Source organism: Cricetulus griseus, chromosome 6 (genome assembly GCF_003668045.3).
Source record: "Cricetulus griseus strain 17A/GY chromosome 6, alternate assembly CriGri-PICRH-1.0, whole genome shotgun sequence".
NCBI lineage: Eukaryota > Metazoa > Chordata > Mammalia > Rodentia > Cricetidae > Cricetulus > Cricetulus griseus.
Window position 1 is genome coordinate 51,579,075 of NC_048599.1, and position 18,762 is coordinate 51,597,836.

General features: G+C 41.1%; 1 protein-coding gene across 2 annotated transcripts in view; it reads left to right on the top strand.

Annotated features, from left to right (window-relative positions):
• Window positions 1–3,968: 3,968 nt before the first annotated feature.
• Window positions 3,969–18,762, top strand: part of Sppl2a (signal peptide peptidase like 2A) — a 36,602-nt gene continuing 21,808 nt past the window's right edge. For both annotated transcript variants that reach the window (XM_027421916.2, XM_027421917.2), the window contains exons 1-9: window positions 3,969–4,124; window positions 8,154–8,273; window positions 9,011–9,193; window positions 9,675–9,764; window positions 9,987–10,120; window positions 12,133–12,284; window positions 15,326–15,422; window positions 16,108–16,209; window positions 18,640–18,721. In XM_027421916.2, the coding sequence (XP_027277717.1) occupies window positions 4,059–4,124; window positions 8,154–8,273; window positions 9,011–9,193; window positions 9,675–9,764; window positions 9,987–10,120; window positions 12,133–12,284; window positions 15,326–15,422; window positions 16,108–16,209; window positions 18,640–18,721 (1,026 nt within the window). In that variant the 5' untranslated portion in view covers window positions 3,969–4,058. The remainder of the gene's footprint in view (window positions 4,125–8,153; window positions 8,274–9,010; window positions 9,194–9,674; window positions 9,765–9,986; window positions 10,121–12,132; window positions 12,285–15,325; window positions 15,423–16,107; window positions 16,210–18,639; window positions 18,722–18,762) is intronic.

The following is an 18,762-nucleotide window of genomic DNA, read 5'->3' on the forward strand; positions in this document are numbered from 1 at the left end:
GTCCCTTTGTTAAGAGTTCATAAAGATTCCTTAAGCAAAGACTGGAGAGATGACTCAGTGAATAAGAGTTTGACTCCCGTTTTGGGCAGCTCACATTGGCTTCTAGCTCTAGCCCTAGAGGGATGTGATACTTTTTTCTGTCCCCTTTGGACTCTCTCTCTCTCTCTCTCTCTCTCTCTCTCTCTCTCTCTCTCTCTCTCACACACACACACACACACACACACACACACACACACACGAAGGAGTGACTATCCCAGATGTGTTCTCTCATCTTGGGTGACATGCTACTTTCACTCATGTAGCATGTGAAATACTTCCTCCTTTCTGTCTTCTGAATGGTTCTTTTTAGAATTCTCTGTGAGTGATTTAATATTCCAACCTACCTCTAACAGAGGAAGTGTCTACTATTTCATTTCAAAAGGAAAGAAGATAGCTCTGTTCAGAGAGCACCGAGTCTGTGTAAGCAAGAAAACAGAGCTTACAGTGACAAAAGCTGAGTGGGCAGCTTATCTTCATGTCTAGTCATGCCTGTGAACGAGGAAGGATTGAAGTCATGTGCTCTGTTCAAGGAGAAATGCCTCGTAAACAGGTGTCAGAGAGGAAAGTATTTGACCAAAAGCCAGACAACCTCTGCCACAAAAGGCAGGCCAGGAAACTCTGAGTTGCTATTTCACCAAGAGGCAAGATAATTACTGAGTTTGAGTGCTAAATAAATCACTGAAATCCTAATATTTTCCTTTGTCTCATGAAGGTCGTATTCATATATGAATACATACACGCATATATAATCTCAAGAACATAGTCACTAAAGGGAAGTCGGGGAGATTCAGCAGCCCCAGGTCTGGGCATGTAGCCAAGTTGAAATCAGTGTATCAAAGAGATGTTTGTACTCCTATTTTCATTGAAGCATTATTCTTAATAGCCAAGACCTGGAAACAATTGAAGTATCTGTAACAGCCTAGGCATGAATTTTCTGGACAGGACTCCAGTAGCACAGGAAATAATCTGAAGAGTTGACCAAAGAGATTATAGGAATTTCAGAAACTTCTCCACAGCAAAGGAAACAGCCAAAGGAGTTAGTATACAGCCTAGACTATATAGGCCCCACAGAGTGGGAAAACATCTTTGCCAACCATACATCAGACAGGGAATTAATATCCAGGATATATGAAGAATTGTATAAGTTAGATACTAAGAAAACAGATTATACTATGAATGACTGGACTAATTAAGCAAGCAGACAGTTCTCAAAAGAATGATACAAATGGCCAGTTGATACTTGAAAGTATTCAGCATCCCAAGGCATCGGGGAAATCCAAATTAAAATGTCTCTGAGATTCTGTTGCAGCCAGGCATAGTGTCTCATGCCTTTAATCCCAGCACTCAGGAGGCAGAGACAAGTAGGCCCCTGTCTCAGAGATTTTGCTTCACCCCAGTCAGAATGGCTGTCAGCAAGGAAACAAACAATAACAAATGCTGGGGTTGGGGGAAGAGGAACCATTCTTCATTATTGGTAGGAATGTAAATTTGTATATCCATCATCGGAGTCAGTGGGTGATGTTACTTGAAAAACTGACAGTGGGTCTATTATATTATCTAGGTATACCATACTGGGGCATATGCCCAAGGTAGTCTAAGTGGACATATCGCTAACCACAACAGCCAGAAATGGAGCCAGCCTACTATTCATCAAAGGATGAACAGATAAAGAATATGTAATACATTTGCACAATGGAATTTTATGCATTACAAAATCACCCATTTGCAGGCAAATGGATGCAACTGGAAATTATTATCTTAAGTGAAGTAAGCCAGATTCAGAAAGACAAATACTACATGATTTTCTCATATTTGAAACATGGATTTAAAATTATGTATTATGCATATATATAAACAAGGAGAAACAAAGTGTATACAACAAAATAATGGATGATATAATACACACACACACACACACACACACACAATGAAAACTGATTCAGCCTTTACAAAGAGATTCTGTCATTACCTCATGGATGAACATAGAAGACACTACATGATCCTCCTGATACAGGGTTTTTTGGTTTTGTTTGATTTTTGAGACAGGGTTTCTCTGTATAACCATGACTGTCCTGGAACTCATTCTGTAACCAGGATGGTCTTGAACTCACAGAGATTGCCCTCCCCCTGCCTCCTAAGTGCTGGGTTTAAAGGCATGTGCCACCACTGTCTCACAAATTTTTTAATGGTTATTATTGTTGTATATGACTTACAATTGTCTTCTCCCAATCTAGAGTAGCCTTCATTCCTTTAAGAATGCCAGGGGCTAGAGAGATGGCTCAGTGTTTAAGAGCACTGGCTGCTCTTGCAGAAGACCTGGGTTCAATTCCCAGCACCCATTTGGTGGCTCGTAATCACCTATAACTCCAGTTCTGGAGGTCTGATGCCCTCTTCTGATCTCTGTGGGCACTGTTGCACACATAGTATATATAAACTCATGTAGATGCACACACACACACACACACACACACACACACACACACACACACACACACACAATATTTTTGGAAAAAAGAATATCTTCCAAAGAACACAAGTTTTTATTTTGGTGAAGTCAATTTATTTATTTTATTGTTGTATAGTTCTCCCTATATTGTTGTATAGTGTCCTGTTTTAGAAATCTTCATCTAACAAAAAGCTATTAAGACTCTTCACAGTTGGGCAGTGGTGGCGCACATGTTTAATCCAAGCACTCAGGAGGCAGAGGCACGTGGATCTCTGTGAGCTCTCAGAGCTCCCCAAATAGAAACTATGTCTCATGGCTTTGTTCTATTTACTCTTCGCGAATCCCCACCACCCAGAGGATAGTCTCAAGTTCCAAGCCATCCAATTTATGTTTCACCCTCTGCTACTTCTCACATTTCACCCTCCAGCATTCCTCTAATTTCAGCCAAGTTCGAGTTTTGTAGTTTTGCCAGTGCCTCCCTTGGCTTTGAGAGTAATGCTTCCTTCCTGGAAGTGCTTTCTCTCTTCCTTTGCCTCGCTGAAATTAACTTGCTAGAAATTAATAGTCTGCTCAGGCTGGTGTTTTTCCCTGGCGCCCTATTTTTACCTCCCTTTGATCCTTATATAGCACCATGTGAAAGGTCTCTGTTTGCCTTGACAATGTTTGCTCACACATCTGTATCCCTGGCTATGTCTCTCCCTTAGGGTAGGAGGAACACTGTCCTATTCAGTGTTTGGTATTAAATAGGCAGTCAACAAATATTTGACAACCTAGTACACGCTATTTTATTTGTAAGGACAAAGTGGTCACCAAAGCAAAGAGGGATATTTCCCTGTCATTAACTGGATAGAAGCATGTGAGATACACAAATAAATGAGTATAAGCAAAGAGTCAGGTAGGTATGGTGGCTCATACCTTTAATCTCAGCACTTGAGAAGCAAAAGCAGGCAGCTCTCCCCTGCAACCCTGGTTGCAGGTTAGCCTGGTCTATATGTGAGTTCCAGGGCAGTAAGATATGTGACACCCTATCTCAGTAAAACAAAAACAAAAGCTATGAAGAGAACAACAAGTAATAGTATGAAACTGAATAGAGAGGGCTACTCGAGGCAAGTGACAAGGAAGCTGATACGGGAACGCCGGCGTAGAGGGTCGGTGGGTCTCCACGTGTAGGAAAACAGAGAAGCTAAGGACAGACGAGACAGGGGTGAGACGATGTAAACTTTGCAGCAGCGCGAATTTAGATTGTGCTGAATTCAAGCGTGGAGAGGGGCCTCGTCTGGTTTACATCTTTACGAAGGTTGCTCCGAGGCTACGTGGCAGAGGCCAGAAGGGAAACTGAAACCGAAGCTCCAGTAGCTCGGAATGGGCGGCGGCCGCAGTTCGAGGGAACCGAACGGGAACCGGGGATTTACGCATTTAAAAAGGCTGTTCCCAGCAGCAGCGCCCGGAGCGGACCGGCCGCCCAGCGTCCCAGCCCAGCGCTCCGAGGGAGGGGCCGGAAGAGGAAGTCGGGGCTGCACCCCAGAGGTCCGGGTGCCGCCAGCGCCTCCTGCGCCCCGCTGCCCGCCGCGGGATGGGGCTGCTGCCCTCGCTGCACGTTCCGGCGGCCGCCCTGCTCTGGAGCTGCCTGCTGGGACTGGTGAGAGTCTCCCTCCTCTCCCCTCCCCTCCCCTCTGCTTTTCCCTCCCCTTCCTCCCTCTGTCTTCCCCTCCCTTCTCCCCTCCCCCCCCCCCCCCTCTCCTGCCCTCCACCCCGCACCCTCCGGCCCTCCAGTTGTGCTCACCTGCGGGTCCCAGCATTCCTCACCCCGCCGTGCCCTGAAATCCTGCGAAATACCCACCCCAGAAGAAACCCGCGGGGGTGGAGGGGCTTCTTACACCTTGGTCCTGAAGCTCTCTCTATAATTTTTTCAGCCTGCCGGCACGTTTTCTTTTTAATTTAAATAATTCACTTGTGTTTTATTATGTAGCCCTTCTTATTGCTGCTTCCCCCCCCCCTGGAAAAAAGGGGGGAGGGGTAGCGATAGGCTGGGTTCCAGTGTTAGCGTTCTGGAGTTCTCTTTAGTTAACTGTGCTCACATACATTTCTTTCTATAACCATATGAATATCTGTGTGCTTTTCTTCCATTCCCATACAGTTCATTGTCTGTAAGGTGCACGTGATTATACTGTGGGAATTTGTTTTGTGCTTTTGTTTCTAATATACTTTAGGTATAATAGGTATACTTTAAAATCCCTTTAAAGAGAAAGTATCAAAGTGGCCCTCGGAGGTTTTTAGTTTGAAGTCTAAAGGGGTAGAAGAAGGAAAAAAAAAATAACAGATATGTTCGCACATAGCCATATTTGCAGAAGTAATGTTTTAAAATTCAGCATCAGGTAATTTGAGTTCTAAGGGGTGACTAAGAAGCCAGCTTTCAATATTTCTGATTTTGTTTCTATTCACTTTCTTTTCTGGAGTTTCAGGTTGGGACATTTATCAGTGTTGTTTGCACACTGTTGTGTAAACAGTGTATGCAGTCATTTCCCGGAGAAACTAATTTCACTCAAACACTGTTTTATTATTCTGGGCTTTAAAGGGTCGGCAAGAAAGGGTAAGCTCAAAACCGATTAAGAAGAAAAAAAAAAAAAAGAGTAGCCTTTAGTGTTCTCAGAACTACAGGAGAGAACTCATACAAAAGGTATTTTGAAGGGAGAAATAACAACACAGTAGCATTACTTTGAGTTTTTAAGGTGTGTACTGAGTAATCAGACAAGTGACATTTAGGTCCAAAAGAACAACTCAGAGGGTATGTAAATGTCCTGAACCTATGAGTTATATGTTAAACTTAGAGCTCGTATCATTGAACCTCTTAAGATGATTAAGAAAAAATGACGTTTACACACTTATAGTTCCACTAATCCTTTCTCAAGATAAATCAATATTTAGCATAGTAATGTATCAACTCTTGATTAACCACATTGTCAGGCAGTGGTGGCATATGCTTCTCCCAACACTCTGGAGGCAGAGGCAGGTGGATCTCTGTGAGTTTGAGGCTAGCCTGGTCTACAGAGTGAGTTCCAGTAAAGCCAAGGCTACATAGAAACCTTGCCTTGAAAAAACAAAACAAAAGAATTGATCAACCCACACTGTGGTCATTAGTAGAGAACATGAAGATCTAATGGCATGGATCCATAGGGTTATGGGTTGCATATTTAGCAAGCTGTCTTTAAGTACCACCCTTGCTTGTGTCAGGTACTGGGTGCCACTGCTGCTGCTGCTGCTGCTGCTGCTGCTGCTGCTGCTGCTTCTTCTTCTTCTTCTTCTTCTTCTTCTTCTTCTTCTTCTTCTTCTTCTTCTTCTTCTTCTTCTTCTTCTCCTCCTCCTCCTCCTCCTCCTCCTCCTCCTCCTCCTCCTCCTCCTCCCCCGAAATAGGATATTGTGTAGTATAAACTTACCTTTGACCTTGAGCTAACCAAGAATGACCCTGAACTTCTGATTGTACTGAGTGTGGGGATTATAGGCATGGACCACCAAACTCAAACACAAGGCTTCATGAATTGTAGGCTTCATTCTTAGCCTTCTGAGGGTTTTCTTTTTTTTAATGGTTGGGGGTGGATGGGTGATCTATTCCCATGATTGCAACTTTAAACATATCCCTTTTCTGGACAAATTGCAAGGATTCCAAATACTTTTGTAGTGTTTGTGCCTCTGATTCTCATCGTAAATCTTAACTAAAAGCATCCAATAGTACCTGTGCTATACAGTTTGAACACCAAGCTACCAGTACGTTACCTCTTTCAGGTTAGTCCTTTAAGCTCAGCTTCCCACAGAGTCAGAGTATGGACAAAATGAAGACAAATTCTTTGCCAGAATGTACCACGTATTGCTTTTAGCCTAATTCGATAGTCATCATTCCAGCTGTGAGTTGGTGAGTCTGCCTTTTGACTGTCTACATTGCTGTCAGCATTCTGCTCTTCTGTTCTCTCCCCCAGAATGGCCTTGTTAAGCTCTTCTTACAGCATTGTAGGCTTTCTCTAGCCTGCTTCTCCTCACTTCCAGACTTCTCCTGCAAACTAATGTCAATGGCTTATGGGCCATATTATCAGCTATAGTCATAAGCAACAGTCTTCCTTTGCTAGTTAGCTTTCTGTCACTATGACAAAATGCCTTTTTAATGCCTTGAAAAGAATGAAGCTTGGCAATGGTGACACATGACTTTAATCCCAGCACTTGGGAGACAATGGCAGGAAGATTTCTCTGAGTTCCAGGCCAGCCTGGTCTACAGAGCGAGTTCTAGGACAGCAAGGCTACACAGATAAATCCTGTCTTGAAAAACCAACAGAATGTGTGCTTTAGCTCCAAAGGCTTGTATGTTGTGTTTATTTTGTGTATGCTTGTCTATGTCTGTGCACACGTGCCTTCCTGTGCCCAGCCCATGGCAGAAGTCAAGAATTCAACTTGCAGGGGTTTGTTTTCTATCCACCATGTGGGGCTCAGGTATGGAACTTGGGTCATTAGCCTTGGCTGCTTGTGTTTTCACTTACTGACCCATCTCCCTGGACCTCTTTTTCTTCCTTGTGGATTTTGAGATAATTTGCTCATCGAGAAGACAGGAAGAACATCTGTTGAAGGTGGTGGATGACAGGAGCAGTATGCTAAACATTTGAAGATGTCTCTGCGTGTCTCCCATGTCCCCCCCCCCCACCTTCCTTATCCTTTTCCATCACTTTGTCCTTTCCCCCTATCTTTCTAGGCAATAGGAAATAAGACAAAATGAAAGTATTCTAGTTCTTTTTTTAAAAGTTATTTTTGTTGTCTTATTTATTTGGGGCAGTATATGTCAGGGCGTATGGTCATGCTAAAGGACAACTCATGGGAGTCATTTCTCTCCTTCCCCCTTGTGGGTCCTGGGATCAAACTCAGGTGGTCATTTTTAGTGACAAGTGCAGTTACCAACTGAACTATCTTGCCAGCCCTTCTAGTTTTTTTTATGTTATGTTATTTATTTTTGATTGTTTTGAGACAGGGTCTCTCTGTATATAGCCCTGACTGTCCTGGAACTTGCTCTGTAGACTAGGCTGGCCTTGAACTCACAGAGAGCCACCTGTCTCTGCCTCCTGAGTACTGGGATTAAAGGTATTGGCCACCACCACCACCCGTCAGGCAATTTTTCTCTTACACTCTGCCTTGGTGTATTTGGATAGGCTGTTGAAAGTTCTTGAAGACTTGAGTGAAATGCTTTTAAATATAAGGTGATTGTATTATACAGAGGATACTTAGAAGTACTCCTGCCTCTCTTTAACCCCACGGAGAGGTTTTGGGTCCACTCTTCTTCATGATGAAGTCATAACTCATCAAAGAGTGGAGAGAAGAGTGTCAAGCTGAGAGGGCAGGCTGGCATTATTACATCACAGCAAGAGCCCTCCTAGGGATGTTGCCCTTAAGACAAGGGTCATGGTTAATCTTGTAAGAAATTGACCCATCTTCCCCAAAGAATGAGCTCTAGACAAGTGTGTTTAGTTTCATTATTCCTGGGCTATTTAAATTAGAGTAAATAAACTCATTGGAGGAGGACTTGCCCTCTTTAGGAAATGTGATCAAACCTGCATATAAGTAGTTTTATTAAAATCCTTAATTACGGACAAGCCTAATTACGCCGCCACCATGAAAGTTGTTGTTTGTATTTTAGACAGCTGCTCAGGAAGCCATCCTGCATGCGTCTGCAAATGGCGCATCTTTACTTTCCAAGGACTATTGCATGCATTATAACCCTAAATGGACAACACTTCCAAGTTCCCTAGAAAATGCAGTAAGTAAATAACATGATAATTATTCATAATAATAAAAATATTGAATAGGAGTAATAACTATATTTTAGGGTATGGCTCAGTTATGGTATTTGATGATTAAAAAATACTTTGTTGACTTTAGTTCAGTGTTTTCCTCTTCATTAAAGAAATGATTTAGGGAATTCTTTGGTTTTTCTTAGACACGGTCTCACTAAATAGACTTGACTAGCCTGGAACTCATTATTGTCAACCGGGATAACCTCAGAGTCTTGGAGATCTCCTTGTCTCTGCTTCTGGAGGGCTAGCATTATAGACAAGTGCTGCTGTGCTGGGAATGATTAAAGATAACTTACTTGACTTTATGTATTGGTGTTTTGCCTGCGTGTATGTTTGTATACCACATGCATGCCTACTACCTGCAGAGGCCTCAAGAGGTTGTCAGATCCCTGGAGTTACAGATGGTCATGAGATGACATGTGGGAGCAGGGAAGTGAACCTGGGCCCTCTGGAAGAGCAACCAATATTCTAAGTTGCTGAGCCATCTCTCTGGCCCCAGATTTGGGGAATTTTGACATTTGTACCTCTCTGTCATAAAGTTGGTTTTGTTGGTTAACTAAGGCGTCAGTGCATGCTCTACCCCTGAGCTACATCCCAGCCCCTAAAGCACATTGTATTAAACCAGGGTTGGTGTTTTGTTGCTGAATGCTGGTAGATGAAATAAGGTATCTGTTTTATTTAAAACATTTCTTCTTTTCAGACTTCTCTTAGCTTGATGAATCTGACTGGCACGCCACTGTGCCACCCTTCTGATATTCCTCCTGATGGCATAAAGAACAAAGCAGTGGTGGTACAATGGGGACCCTGCAATTTTCTTGAGAAAGCCAGGGTTGCACAGCAAGGTGGTGCTGAAGCATTGCTGATTGCCAACAGCAGTGTCCTCGTAAGTGTGAAAATGGAGTGACTTCTAGTGAGCCTATTGAACACCAAGTCTCCTGGGAACTGAGTTAACTCTGTGTGTGTGTCCTAGAAGCTGAACTTTTAATAATCTTGTAGATTATTAATAAGTATTCTAGATTTATTAATAAAACATTCCAATCAGAAAGTTTTATAGTTTTTGCTGTATTTCTAGAGTTGAGAGGACTTGGAGTCTTAGAGTTAAGATATATATATGTGTGTGTGTGTGTGTGTGTGTATGTATGTTGTATGTTTATACAGTGTCTATACCATGTGATGTCATGTACAGTATATCTAAGTTCATGTTAGAAGGATTTTGTTTTGAGGACTTACATATTGTTAAGAAAGAATAATGAAGCTTTGGTTTTACAATTCAATATAATATTTGCACTTAGTGTAGTAGTATGTATATTTTTCTTCTGTAAATGTATTAGTAGTTAATCAAGTTTCATTTTTTTTTCTATTAGCTTCCTTCCTCAAGGAACAGATCTGAATTCCAAAATATGACTATACTAATTGCAGTTATAAGCCAAAAAGACTTAAAAGACATGAAACAGGTTAGTAATTGCATATTGTGTGTTTATAAATGGTACAGTTGTTTGCATTTGATCACTATACTCGATTTTGAGTATTACTCGTTCTCCATGTGCTAACAAGGAGCTTGAAGGACTGAATGAGCTTCTAGTTGCCCATCTTCCCAGCTCCCTGATGAAATGTAGATGTTGCTGCTCTGCTCTCACAGATTCATTCCTGTGTTTAACTGTCACTTTGCCCTTCAGACTCTTGGAGATAACATTACCGTGCAAATGTATTCTCCATCCTGGCCTAACTTTGACTATACTATGGTGGTTATTTTTGTAATTGCTGTGTTCACTGTGGCATTAGGAGGATACTGGAGTGGACTCATTGAATTGTAAGTTTAATTAAACTCTTTATGGCTTCCTGATAAATGGTTTTAAATAGTGTTTCATGATAATCTTAATAGCAAAAATATTTACATTTTTACCTCAGTGTGTATAGTGCCATTAAGACCAGACCAGATTGCAAGATTGTCCTTTTTTTTTAATAGGAAGGTTGTAGGCACCTGAATTATTTGTTTGTAGGGAAACATTTAACTCACATTAAATACTCTGTGGCGGCTTATCAAGACACTCAGTGGTTAAAGTATTCACTGCACAAGTGTGAGGACCTGAGTCCAAAACCGTAGAACTCACATAAAGCTGGACACAGCTGTGTAACCCAAGTGCTCCCACAGCAAGATGGGAATCTGTGGACACTCGAAGGCCAGTTAGACCTGTCCCAAACAGAGAAGACAACAAGGGCCAAGGACTGACTCCTGAAGTTGTCTTCTGACATCCACACATTTGTTGTGGCAGGTGTGCACTCACACACAGAGTACAATCTCACAGCATGAACTGGGAATATAGCTCGCTAGTAGAGATTTTGCCTAGTGTTTTGACCTTTTACCTAGTTGTTTGAACCACTGAACTCCCAAAAGAATACAATTAATGCTAATATTTAATGTATAAATCAGGTAGTTGGTTCCCTGTCTAGAAATTGTTTTATAAAAGCTATGTATGGTGGTTCATGCCCATAATAATCACAGCACTTGAGAAGTGGAGGTCATTCTTGGCTACATACTGAGTTCTAGGCCAGCCTGGGCTACATATGACCCTGTCCCAATGCATCCCCCCAAATTAAGTGTTTTATGTCAGGTATGGTGGTACACACCTATGACCCCACTGCTCCCAAGTCTGAGTCAGGAGGATCATGAGTTTGAAAGTACCCGGGTTACATATTAAGTTTAGGGCCAGCTTGTGCTACATAGCAAGAATGTGTTTCAGAATGGGGAGCGCCTTATGCTCTTCAATATGTGGATATGAATATGTGAAGCATTATGGCTTGCATGTCTACTGTAAATGTGTTTTATTTATTTTCAATGACAGATACCAAAGGCCGGCACCTTTTTCCACTTAGGTACCACATTACTAAAACTTCTGTTAATGCACCAACATCCTGATCCAGAGTTCTGGGGGAGGTGTTGGTGTCTCTGCACTAGTCTTGTCCTATATCCAGGCAGCCTGTCTAGAGTTGCAGATGCCACACACTTGAGACCATGACAATCGTCTGTAATTTCCTGATGGAAAAGTAGTGTGTTGGTTAACAGTTGCAAATGTGAAAATGTTTAGATATGAAGTGAGCCCAGACTTAATGATCAAGGCCAGTAGATGCACGCCAGGGTGTTGAACAGGGCAGAGGTGAAGAAACTAGGGCTGGGAACACGGATTAGGTTCTGTGTAACCCGGATGATACAGTGATGTGATAGCAGAGACAGTAAGCTGTCTACTTACCAAAGCCACCTGCTGCTCCTTTCTCTTTGACACCTGTCTCTGCCTTTTATTAGTGAGGTGATTACTTGGGAGAATTCACGGAAAGTAACAAAGGTAGGACAGGACTGAATCTGGGAATTTAAAAATTCTTCCAAATGCATTAATGAACACAGAATAGACGTATAGTAAATACTGAGTTTGCTTATTAACAAAATGCATTAACTTGTTAATATAATAAACGTCATCTGTTCTTATTTCAAATTTGCGTAGTGACAGATTATCTCTGGAGAGTAGGAATATAGGATGTTTTAGTTTCTAGATTAAGTATTTCTTTTTGGTACTATTTATTTATTTTGGGGTTTTGAGACAGGGTTTCTCTGTAACGTCCTGGCTGTCCTGGAACTCACAGAGATCCGCCTGCCTCTGCCTCCCAAGTACTGGGATTAAAGGCATGTGCCACCACCATACCTCCGGTACTTTTTAAAAGTGCATTACCTTTGTAATTAAGCTTAAGTTGATGTTAGAAAGGGACTTTTTGAAAAATAACCGAGCGTGGTAAAGCCTTGCTGATGTTTCTCTGTGTGTGTTTATACAGGGAAAACATGAAGTCAGTGACAGATGCTGACGAGAAAGAGACGAGGAGAAAGAAGGACGAGTATTTGACTTTCAGCCCTCTTACAGTTGTCGCATTTGTGGTCATCTGCTGTGTAATGATCGTCTTACTCTATTTCTTCTACAAGTGGCTTGGTAAGAAACTGGTTTTTAGGGCTGGAGAGATGGCTCAGCCATTAAAGGCTAGGCTCACAACCAGAAATAAAAGAAACTGGGTTTTATGTGTGCTGTATCCCCCCCATTTACATTGCTAGATTCATCTTTCCCTTTAAAACATTCATCTGAAAATTATGTTAAATAAAAAAAAATCACCTGACAAACAAGCAAATAATGTAAACAATATGCTTAATGTACAAAAATGTCAGGTTTTAATTACTGAGATATGTTAAAATTAAAATTAAAATTACTACAAAAACACACACTCACTCACTAGTGTACATGTTCTCAAGAGGCTGAGGCAGGACGAGTGATGTGGGTGTGGGGCCAGCCTGGAATATGTAGTAATTTCTAGGCCAACCTAGGCCTCAGAATTGTTCATGAGACTCTATGTCAAAATACTGAAAAATTGGGGCCGGAGAGATGGTTCAGCTTCTGAGGGCATGTACTCTTGTGAAGGGTCCATTTGGTTCATAGCACCACATGAGGCAGCTCACAACCGTCACTGTAGCTCCAGGGAGTCCAATGCCCCTGGGAACCACACTCACAGGCACACATATGGACATATAATTAAAAATGTTAAAAGAACATTTACAAGTATAATTTTTAATGTGAGAAGGAAATCATTCAACTTCTTAATTATTCTAAGACATAGTACTTAATTAAGATTGGCCAATGCCTCATGGAGTATTTCTAGATTTTGTTTACCCAAAATGAGTCTTCATGGCTAAGATGGCTGCTATTTCCTAGTATATTCTAATAATTGACAGGATTGTACTGAATTGCTAAGGCTTCCTTTACCATTTTAGGATTAAGATATACTTAGGAAAATAACTGGTGTTCGCCTTGAGTATGCTTTCCGGTAAACTTCTCACATTTAAAAGAAAACCAACTGGAAATGTGTTACGATAATAAAGTTCTTCTTCACATGGGATCATTTCCTAAGTGGTAGTACCCTACTGGATGAGGCACTAAAGCTCTGTGATGACCTTGAGAAACATGCTACCTAGCAGGCAGTTAAAAACTTGGGTCAGGCAACTTGGCAGAAGATATACCAAAATCCAATTGACATCCATGAAGGGTCTGTCTTACTCTCCTCTTAGCACACATGACCACAAGTAACACGTGCAGGGTGCATGCACTTTATACATTGCTTATCTAATCCTCACAACAACCCAGTGTGTACTTTTCATGAACTTGATGTGTTAGATCTGAACACCAGGGGGCTTAGAGTGGCTTATCAAACTTCACTCAGAACCAGGACAACCCCAAATTTACTGTACTTAGACCATCTCTGTTTCTCACTTCCACCACTGAGCTACATTCTTCTGAAATCAAATAGACCTTGAAAATTGAGGTGCAGCTTGTATCTCTATCACAATATTTTCTAGAAAGTTCAGAAAAGGAATATTGTAAGGAATATAATAACCCTACCCCCTTTATAACAACAGAGATAAAATATCTTCAAATAATTTTCAAATAAATCTGGATAATATAGAATGCTTGTCAAATTTTACTACCTTGGTATCCCATTGCAACAAAGTTTCTTTGCATGGATTTGAGTGGTGCCTGTGGGTGCCTGTGGGTGCGTGTTGGTGCGTGTTTCCCTTGAGGCAGCATCTTGCTGTATAGTTTTGGCTAGACCAGTACCTTCTGCATAGCTCAGGCTAGTCTTGAACTGGTGGTTACCATGCCACCAGTTTTAACATACGTCAAGTTGTTATAAATTCTCTATAGGAAAACATGGATAACATTGTTGATACCCAAGGCAGATATTTGTTCTCATTCCTAAATTGCATTACTAAAATATTAATAGTTTGTTAATTCAAAGCCAGGCCCAGTGGCACACGCCTTTAATCCAAGCACCAGGGAGGCACAGGCAGCCAGATCTCTACAAAATCAAGCCTATATACGTGTATATAGCAAGTTTAAGGTCAGACGGGGCTACCAAAAAAATTTGCTTCTTAATCCATTTTGGGATAACTCAGTTGAGTACTTGCCTAGTATGCACAAAGTCCTGGGTTCAATTCCAGGTGTCAAATAAGCTGGGTATGATGGTGCACCTGTAACTTCGGGAATTAGGAGGTAGGGACAAGAGGATTATAAGTTCAAGGTTTTCAAGGTCATTCGTGAGTACATAGCTAGTTTGAGCTACATGAGACATGTCTCAAAACAAAAAAAGGTTTGGAGAAATAGCTCCTTTGGTAAAGTGCTAACTATGCAAACAAGACCAGAGTTGGATTCTAGAACCATGCAGAAAAATCCCCACCTGATGGCACAGTCTTGTAATTCCATCACTGGGTAGGTAGAAACAGGTCGATCCCTGGAGCTTGCTGGCCAGTCAGAGTAATCTGCTTGGCAAACTTCCAGGCTAGTGACTCACCCTGTTTCAAAAATAAAACAGAAGGGAAACAAGACATCTGAGGAATAAAATTGTGTTTGTTTTCTGGCCTCTACACATATCCAAATACATGTATGTACCTACCTACATACATACAGACACACATATGCACAAAAGCTCACCAGTCCTGTTTAAATTAAATGTTTATAAATATCTGTAATTCACTTCACAAAACTTTTAACAAACATGTCACTTTGAATTATTGAAAAATAGAAAATGTGGCTGGGAGTTGGTGGCACACACCTTTAATCCCAGCACCTGGGAGGCAGAAGCAGGCAGATCTCTGTGAGTTCAAGGCCAGCCTGGTCTACAGGGCGAGTTACAGGACAGCCTCCAAAGCAATACAGAGAAATCCCGTCTCAAAAACAAACAAACAAAAAAACAAAAAGTTAGAAAAGAAAAAGAGAACGAGAAAATGTAGAACCATTTTCAGCCAGTTAACAGTTCCCTAGCAGTGTGTGTTGCAACTAAAATCACAAGCAACATGCCCCACTTTAAAACTCAAGCTATAAATATTTGCAGCTTAGCAACTACTACAGATGACATTATAGTTACAGTCTTGAAAATATTATATAATAAAAGGAGCTAAAGAATTAATAACTGTCTTGTTCTTTTCTAGTTTATGTTATGATAGCAATTTTCTGCATAGCGTCAGCAGTGAGTCTGTACAACTGTCTTGCTGCATTGGTTGATAGGATGCCATGTGGACAGTGCACGTAAGTATCTCTTGGAGAATGCTGTAATTTGTAATGGAACTTAATACTGGAAAACTGAGGTGTTGCTTTAGGTCTGTATATTCAGTATACATTAGATTTATGGCTATCCAAGTCTAAAGTCAATAATGTGTTTGAGATTTGTTTTATTTTTGTTTTTGATTTTTGAGGCAGGATTTCTCTGTGTAGTTCTGGCTGTCCTGGAACTAGCTCTGTTGACCAGGTTGGCCTTGAACTCACAGAGATCCACCTGCCTCTGCCTCCGTAGTGCTGGGATTAAAGGCATGTGCCACCACCACCCAGCTTATGCTTGAGTTTTTTTTTTTTTGTTGTTGTTGTTTTTATTAGTTCTAGTTAGGGAACAAGCTTGTTACACATGTAAGTCCCTTCTCCCTCTCCCTCCCCTCACCCCCATATGCTTGAGATTTTTAAATTGAATTCCTGAGGTACATTTGAAGTGTTCAGTAGCCATCTGTGGCTAATGGCCATCAATATTGGAAAACAGAGAGAACATTCCATTACTATAAAGGGTTATTTTGAACTAGTTGTTATGCCTCATGGGTTTTATGTAAAATCATGACATCTAGATTAATATTCAATAACTTCTTGTTAATGTTTGTCACGCTTTGTATCAAGTGAACATTGTATTTTATCCACAGCAAAATGAACTATTTTGATTTATTTTTAGGATTTCCTGTTTCGGCAAAAATATTAAAGTGATCCTGATTTTCCTCTCTGGACTGTGCATCTCTGTCGCTGTTGTGTGGGCTGTGTTTAGAAATGAGGATAGGTACGATGACTTGAGTTTGTTTTAGATTTAAGGATGCAGTGTTTTATATCTTGTCCTGACTCTTATTTGTTATGATTATTGTGGATTTTTTTTTATTCCAGAACATATCTTAAAACGAGGTAATTTTGTTTTGTTTTGTTTTTTGTGTTTATTTCTCTGTGTAGTCCTGGCTGTCCTGGAGCTCACTCTGTAGACCAGGTTGGCCTCAAACTCACAAACTCACCTGTCTCAGCCTCCCAAGTGCTGGGATTAAAGGTGTGTGCAACCACCACCCAACTAATATTTTTCTTTAATGAATACTGTATTTAACAGGATCTCTGTATGTGTCCCTTGCTAACTTGGAACTTGCCATGTAAACCACTCTGGCCTTGAATTTGCGATGTCCCGGTTTCCTCTGTCTCCTGTGTGTAGAGGTTACAGGTGTAAGCCACCAAACCCAGCAAATAAACAGATCTTAGGCTAATGCTTTGCACTTGTACAGGGAAGGAAAATGGATTATGCTTTAAATGTCTAGGCTTAAATTATGCTTAATTATGGTATGTTCTTTGAAATGCCTTGTAACTTTAGCAAATAGTCTCTGAATTGATAATGCAGTGATTTCTAGAATGTATTTTTAAGTGAAAAAGCTGTCATATTTTCAGTTCCATTACTGTGATAAAATACCCTGCCAAAAACCAATTTAGGGGTGAATAGGTATTTTAGCTCACAGTTGTGGGTGATAGTGCAGGAACTCGAAGTAGCTGATCACATCACATCCACAGCCAAGAGCAGAGAGAAATGAGTGCATGGGCGCTTGCCTGTCCCAGCCCTATCTCTGCATCTACACAGTCCAGAACCCACACCCAGGGAATGGTGCCGCCCACATTCAGGTATTTCCACTTGAGTTAACCCAGTTAAGAAAATGCCTCACAGACATGCCCACAGGACAACACAACTTCCTTAGTTAGGGTTGCTATTGTCGTGGAGAGACACCTTGACCACAGCAACTTTTATAAAGGAAAACATTTAATTTTGGTGACTTGCTTACAGTTCAAAGATTTAGTCCGTTATCATCATGGTGGGAAGCAAAGCAGCATGTAGGCAGACAAGGTTCTGGAGCTGAGAGTCCTTACGTCTTGATCCAAAGGCAACAAGAAGTGAATTGAGCCAGGCGGTGGTAGCACACGCCTTAATCCCAGCACTTGGGAGGCAGAGGCAGATGGATCTCTGTGAGTTCGAAACCAGCCTGGTCTACAAGAGCTAGTTCCAGGACAGCCTCCAAAGCTACATAGAGAAACCCTGTCTCAAAAAAAAAAAAAAAAAAAAAAGGTGAATTGAGATACTGGTCAGTATCTTGAGCATACAGGCACCTCAAATCCCACCTTCCCATGACAGACTTCCTCCAACAAGACCACATTACTCCAACAAGGCCACACCTCCTAGTAGAACCACTCCCTTTGGGGGCTATTTTCTTTCAAAATACCTCAACAGACCATTCCTCTTTGAGATTGTCTTCCCAAATAATTCTGATCATGTCAAATTGACAAAACTAATCACCATAAAAGCAACACGTAGCTGCAGAGGCAGGTGAATTGGATGTCTGTGAGTTACAGGCCAGCCTGGTCTACAGAGTGAGTTCCAGGGCAGCTAAGACTACACAGGGAAACCCTGTCTCAAAAAAAACGAATAGACACAAAAAAGGAAAATGTAGAAGAATACATATTTTGCCTTTTACATTAGAAAGAAGGGGATATGAAAGATATCTGTCCATTTACTGAGAGCAACAGATATGGTGTCTCTCTTTTAAAAAAATTATCACCTGCATTTTGTGTGTATGTGTGTGTGTCTCTCACGTGTGTTCATACTAGGCATAATTGGGGCAGTCAGAGGCCCACTTGAGTCAGCTCTCTCCTTCTACCCAGTGGGTCTTGGGAATCTCAGGTCATTAGGTTTGATAACAGGTACTTTTCCTGCCCAGCTATCTTGCTAGCCCGGTGTCTGTCCATATCAGGAAAGAAAACCTGAGGAAAGTATATAACATATGTTTAATGGCTTATTAATTAAACTATTGATGACCTAGAAATATTTTTATAATTATCAAAGTTCTTAATGTTATCACTGGTTGTTAGTTATGCATATTAGTATCTAATAAGTAAGTTGTGTAGCTTTCACTTGGTGTTCAACTGGTCTGGATATGAACATGAGGATTTTGTTGGCAGCTGTCTTTGTAGAGGGAAACACACAAAGCTGCGAAGATTAAGGTGAAGACACACTTGCATGAGACATACATTCTTCTGAGGTAGCCTTTGCAATCATTATTCTGCCAGGACAGTAACTTGCTGATCAGGGAGGATATGAGGAGAATGGCATAGCCATAATGATCTATTTATTTATCTTTCATCTAAAAGTAATGGAATGAAACAATAGGTTGATCTCTCTTTCTCATTATAGATGGGCTTGGATTTTACAAGATATCTTAGGAATTGCTTTCTGTCTCAACTTAATCAAAACAATGAAGTTACCCAATTTCAAGGTAAAATATATTACTTTCATAACTGTAACAATATTTTTAAA